The sequence below is a fragment of the Mauremys reevesii genome, linkage group 13 (assembly GCF_016161935.1).
Source record: "Mauremys reevesii isolate NIE-2019 linkage group 13, ASM1616193v1, whole genome shotgun sequence".
Lineage (NCBI taxonomy): Eukaryota > Metazoa > Chordata > Testudines > Geoemydidae > Mauremys > Mauremys reevesii.
Genome location: NC_052635.1, coordinates 14326104 through 14332218, shown reverse-complemented (window position 1 = coordinate 14332218; position 6115 = coordinate 14326104). Strand labels below are relative to the sequence as shown.

The window sequence follows — 6115 nt, the reverse complement described above, 5'->3', positions numbered from 1 at the left end:
TAAAGAGAAGATTGCCTGTTCTCTTCATTCCCTCTGAACTACCTGTCATTGGCCACTGTCAGAAGACAACATACTAGGCTAGATGGACCTTGGTCTGACCCAATATGGCTATTCTTAGAGTACTTCACTTACCAAGGAAAAATCAAAGGCACAACTACAAAATGGGGAATAACTGGCTAGGTGATGGCACTACTGAAAAGGATCTCGAGGTTAGAGTGGATCACAAATTGAATATGAGTCAACAATGTGATGCAGTTGTGAAAAAGGCTAATATCATATGGGGTGTATTAACAGGTGCGTGATATGTAAGACACCAGAGATAACTGCCCATTCTACTTAGCACTTTAGGAAAGATGTGGACAAATTGGAGACAGTTCAGTGAACAGCAACAAAAATGATGAAAGGTTTAGGAAAACTGATCTATGAAAAACAGTTAAAAAAACTGGGTGGGCAGAGGAATGGGGTTTGATCTGGAAAAGAGGATCAGCAACCTCAGTATGTAGCATGATAACAAAAAAAATCTTTAAAATACAGTTTAAAATTCCAGCCTAAGGCCTCTTTTCACTCTCTTGTTAGTTTGGTCCTTAATTGAGAGCCCCAGAGAATGAAATCCGGCTTTTCACCTCTCAAGCAAGTGTACTTGTCGAAGACAGTGTGTCTGACAGCTAACCCTGGAGGTGTCACATCTACGGAGAAGACAGGAGGCTGGTCTGAGACCAGGGCTGAGATTTTCAAAGAGGTTGGGAGAGTTATGCATAAGTTCCCAAGGACTCCTTTAACTCCACTAGAGCCTGCTCCACAAGCAAGTCACAATGTTCCCTGTTGGACAATATAGCCACCACCCTGCAGGTGGGCCCCCAGGGTGCTGAGCCCTGCCCGCCACCATCGCAAGCCACCCCGTCATTCAGTCCCACTCAGACATTTGTCCAGCTCTCTCTGAAAACTACTTCAGCTGTTTGCCCCAACAACTCCCCTTGGGAGGCTGACCCAGAACCACATCCCTCTGATGGTGAGAAACCTCCCTGTAAATTATAGGGAGTCTCTTCAGCTCCCACACTCCTAAATGTCCACATGACCCAGGATAACAGTGTGGCTCCTTGCCTCCTCTGAGGGATAGACCATGTCTGGTGATTTATAAGCCAATGGGCCCAGTCCCTAGCTGGTGTTAATGGACATTGCTTCATTGGAGGTAATAGGCCAGGTTCAGAGATGCTGCAAATTGCTTTGGCTCCACCAAAGTCAATGGATCTACTTGGATGTGTTGAGGATCTACCCCAAATGTCTTCTCCCACATGCCCCAGTCTTACACCAGTCTGACTCCTTTGGTTCCAATGAACCACTCCTGATTTATACACAAGCAAGACAACTCCCCATCCTTGTTTTCAGTGCCCATGGAACCGGTACAAGTGACCAAGTAGTCTAACGGGTATTGTCTTGGCACAAAATCAAGGTCTGATTACTCTCTCACACACACAATTAACACCAATTTAACTCCATACATGTGTCAGATCTTCTGTTGATATAAATCAGCCCAGCTGCATTGACATCAGCGGAATTAATCTGACAAAAGGAAGGAAGGAAGGAGAGCAGCAGAATATGGACCCTGGACAATTAACTCAGGCCTAAACAGAGACTGGGAATGGTTGGGTCATTACACTAATTGAATCTATTTCCCTATGTTAAGTTCTCCTCACATCTTCTATGGGTCATCTTAATTATCACTTCAAAAAGTTTTTTTTCCTCCTGCTGATGATAGCTCATCACAATTGATTAGACTTTTCCTGTTGGTGTGCATACTTCCACCTTTTCATGTTCTCTGTATGTATAAATATCTCCTGTCTGTGTGTTCCATTCTATGCATCCGAAGAAGTGAGCTGTAGCTCACGAGAGCTCATGCTAAAATAAATGTTTCTAAGGTGCCACAAGTACTCCTGTTTTTTTTGTCTCGGTCTTCACAGACAAGGCCAGCTCCCAGACTGCTGCACTGGGCAGCACAGTATGGGGAGGAGGTGAGCAGCCCTCAGTGTGAAAAGAACAGGGTAAGGACTATTTAGAAAAGCTGGTGTCAGGGTTCCTTTCCAACTTTGAACTTTGGGGTACAGATGTGGGGACCCACATGAAAGACCCCCTAAGATTATTTTTACCAGCTTAGATTAAACCTTTTCTAAATCACAAATTCCGCCTTGTCTTTGAACAGTATGCTGCCACCACCAAGTGATTTAGACAAAGAATCAGGGAAAGGACCATTTGGAGTCCTAGTCTCCAAAAATATTCCCCCAAACCCTACACCCCCTTTTCTGGGGAAGGCTTGAGGATAATATCCTCACTAATTGGTACAGGTGAACACAGACCGAAACCCTTGGATCTTAAGAACAATGAAAAATCAATCCGGTTTTTAAAAGAAGAATTTATTTAAAGATAAAAGGATCACTTCTGTAAAATCAGGATGGAAGATAACTTTACAGGGTAACAAAAGATTCAAAACAGAGAGAATTCCCCCTCTAGGCAAAACTTTAAAGTTACCAAACAAAAAAAAAGAAAGAAAAGGAATAAACCTTCCTCTTAGCACAGGGAAAATTCACAAGCTAAAACAAAAGATACTCTAATGCACTAACACATTTCCTTGCTATTACTTACTATTTCTGTAATATTAGATGTATCATTTCAGCAGGATCTGGATTATTTGCTTGGGTCTCTCCCTTTGTCTCTGGAGAAAACACCCACACAGCACAAAACAAAGCTTTTCCCCTCACCCCCAGGTGCCAACCAGGTTATCTGAGCTTCTTAACCCTTTACAGGTAAGGAGGGATTTTAGGCTACTCTTTGCTGTATGTTTATGACAGCTGGACATACACAAGTCCATAGGGCCAGATGCAAGGCATCCGAGGGTGCTGAGGGAGTTAGCTGATGTGACTGCAGAGCCATTGGCCATTATCTTTGAAAACTCGTGGTGAATCGGGGAGGTCCTGGATGATTGGAAAAAGGCAAATATAGGACCCATATTTAAAAAAGAGAAGAAGAATCTGGAGAACTACAACTGGTCAGCCTCACCTCAATCCCTGGAAAAATCATGGAGAAGGTCCTCATAGAATCCATTTTGAAGCACTTGGAGGAGAGGAAGGTGATCAGGAACAGTCAACATGGATTCCCCAAGGGCAAGTCATGCCTGACCAACCTGATTGACTTCTATGATGAGATAACTGGCAATAAATAATAGTAACAATAATAATGCAGCCAACTTATGTGATCTAGACACAATTGGATCCTCGTGTGGATAAGAGACCATTGGACAGATCCCAATCTATCCTTTGAAGCAAATGGCTAAATCTCCTTTGTTATGGTTGTACGGTTAGAATAACTTCTGCTTTCTGCTCTGGTCTTTGAGTGCACACCCCATGGCTCCATCTTGCACCTGTCCCTCTCTTAGAGTTGAAAGACGTAATTTTCCCTCTCAAATTGTCTATAGCAATTTGTGCGCCCACCGTTATTTCTCCCACTCTGCTTGGTACCTGCAGTTCTTCCCACAGGAGCTGTGACCAGTAGTAAGTTGAGTGACTAGCCCGGGCTTCATCATACAAAGTACAATTTATTAATCACTGTAGGAACAAAGTGTAACATAAGAAAAAAATATGAGCAATTCCAGATCAATCACTGCAGTTGTTTGGTAGGATAAACATTTATGTTTATTACCTAGACTCAGTTTGTCTTTAGGAAATATTACAATAGTTTTCTCTTCCAAAATGCCTTTTCAGCATAGCAAGAAGAATACAGCATTTTTTTTTTTAAAAAAGATAATATACATAATTTTATAAGGAGTAGGTGCCCTATCACATCATAAATAAGACAATAAAATCCCATGAGCATTAAAACAATTATTTAAACAGGAACTCAGGTATCCATACACCTACAGAAACTTTTTTTAATTTTTCATCATTGGGAAAAGGAAAATTTCAAGTCACCCAGAAAATCCTTTAAAAGACATTATGACATTGACATATTGAATAGATGACAAAATAAATGGATATCCAGATTTAATCAAACATATTCCACCCTGCAAATTCCTACCCCACTAAAGTCACCTGGAATAAAGAAACAAACCAACCAATGAATCTATAAAGTGACACAACATGAAAAAGAAACAAGCAAACAAACAAGCCAAACCTCTCATACCCCAACCACAATTTTTAATCCCAAAAAAGGAAAAGCACCAGAACGTTAATGAAGTCCACTAGTGACTTAGCTATGGCTATTGATATTCTGTGCAACATGCTCAGATAGCAAGGTGATGTTAGCAGTATAAGACAGATAGATAGGTGTGTATGTACATTTATGGATAGATATTTAGATTCTGATCTTTTTTACACTGGTGTAATTCTAAATTAACTAATTTTACTTCAGTGGAGTTAGTCCGGATTTTATGATTTCATAAACAGATTGCATTCTATTTTCTCAAGGGGACACTTTTGTCATCAGTTGATTATAACCATAAAGAAGCTCAGAATGAAATCTCAATCAAGTACCAATGATGGGCATTTTAATTCTTGGTAATTAATCTCCACACAATCAGTTTCTTTAATGCAGCTTTGATCTCCTTGTTCCTCATGCTGTAGATGATTGGATTCATTATTGGAGGCACCAGGGAATAGAGAACACCCATCATGAGATCCATATTTGATGCTGAGCTGGAGATGGGTTTCATGTACTCAAAGAAGCCAGTGCAAAGTAACAAAGAGACCACAGTGAGGTGAGGGAGGCAGGTGGAGAAGGCTTTACCCCGGCCCTGCTCAGAAGGGATTCTCAGCACTGCTTTGAAGATCTGAACATAAGACACAATTATAAAAACAAAGCAATTTAAACCTAAAAACACACTAAAGGCAAGAGCCCAAACTTCACTGAGGTACGAGTCAGAGCAGGTGAGCTTGAGTAGCTGGGGGATTTCACAGAAGAACTGGTTGATGACATCGGACTGACAGAAGGGTAACCTGAAGGTGTTCCCAGTGTGCAGGGCAGAGTAGACAATACTAGTAATCCAGGCACTGGCTGCCATTTGGACACAAGCTCTCCTGTTCATTATGCTCTCGTAGTGCAGTGGTTGGCAGATGGCGACATATCGGTCATATGCCATGATGGTGAGTAAGGCAAGATCAGCTGCAACGAAGAGAAATAAGAGAAAGACCTGGGAGACACATCCAGGATAAGAAATCACCCTGGTGTTCATGAGGGAGTTGACCATGGATTTGGGGATGGTGACGGAGATGGCGCCAACATCTAGGATGGACAGATTCACCAGGAAGAAGTACATGGGGGTATGAAGATGGTAGTTGACAGCTATGGCCAAGATAATGAGAAGATTCCCCATCAGGCCTGCCAGGTAAATCACTAAGAACACCACAAAGTGCAAAATCTGCAGCTCCCGAACATCAGAGAATCCCAGGAGAAGGAACTTGGTCAAGGAGGTTTGGTTGGACATTTTCTTTCTCAGTTCATTGTGTGATGGCTGTGGAGGGAAGGACATAGTGGTGGGGATTAGAGTGAGAGAAGGAGTGGCCCTGATTCCTCACAGCAATATCTCATGATGTGAGTGTCAACAATGCACAGCACTCTTCACTACTATTTAACTAAGAGTGGTGAGTTATCACACACGTGCAAATTGACACGGCTCCCTTAAAGTCAATGGAGTTGCATCAGTTTGCACCATCTAAAGATCTGCCCCAGGATGTGGCTTGATAAAATGCTGTGTGAAGGATGGATCAAAGTACAATCCAATGCAATATTCTAGGCAAGCTGGATCCTCTCTTGCTACAAACAGCCCACCAACACAGCCTGATATCCACTCTTCGAGGAAATATGACATAGACTTGCTCAGCATCATGTATGAGAGCTTGTCTTTAGTGATTCCACTGCAGCACCACATAGATGACCTGCTGCCTGCATACGTATTGATTTGTGACACAAGATCCAACTTCAATCTAAGTGTAACAGTGGGGTAGTAGCATCGCTCAGCTACCTCTTTGCTGCAACGTTTACCTCTGTCATTTTATGTCTGTGTGAGTCACTGACCATCAGAAGACTTGGGGTCTATTCTTGTCTCTGCCGCTGACCTACTCTGTGATCT

At 42.2% G+C, this 6115-nt stretch overlaps 1 protein-coding gene across 1 annotated transcript; it reads right to left on the bottom strand.

Annotated features, from left to right (window-relative positions):
- Positions 1-4534: 4534 nt before the first annotated feature.
- Positions 4535-5470, bottom strand: LOC120381314 (olfactory receptor 14C36-like). The gene has a single exon (XM_039499511.1). It carries the CDS (start codon positions 5468-5470, stop codon positions 4535-4537), a length of 936 nt encoding a protein of 311 aa, XP_039355445.1.
- Positions 5471-6115: the final 645 nt, after the last annotated feature.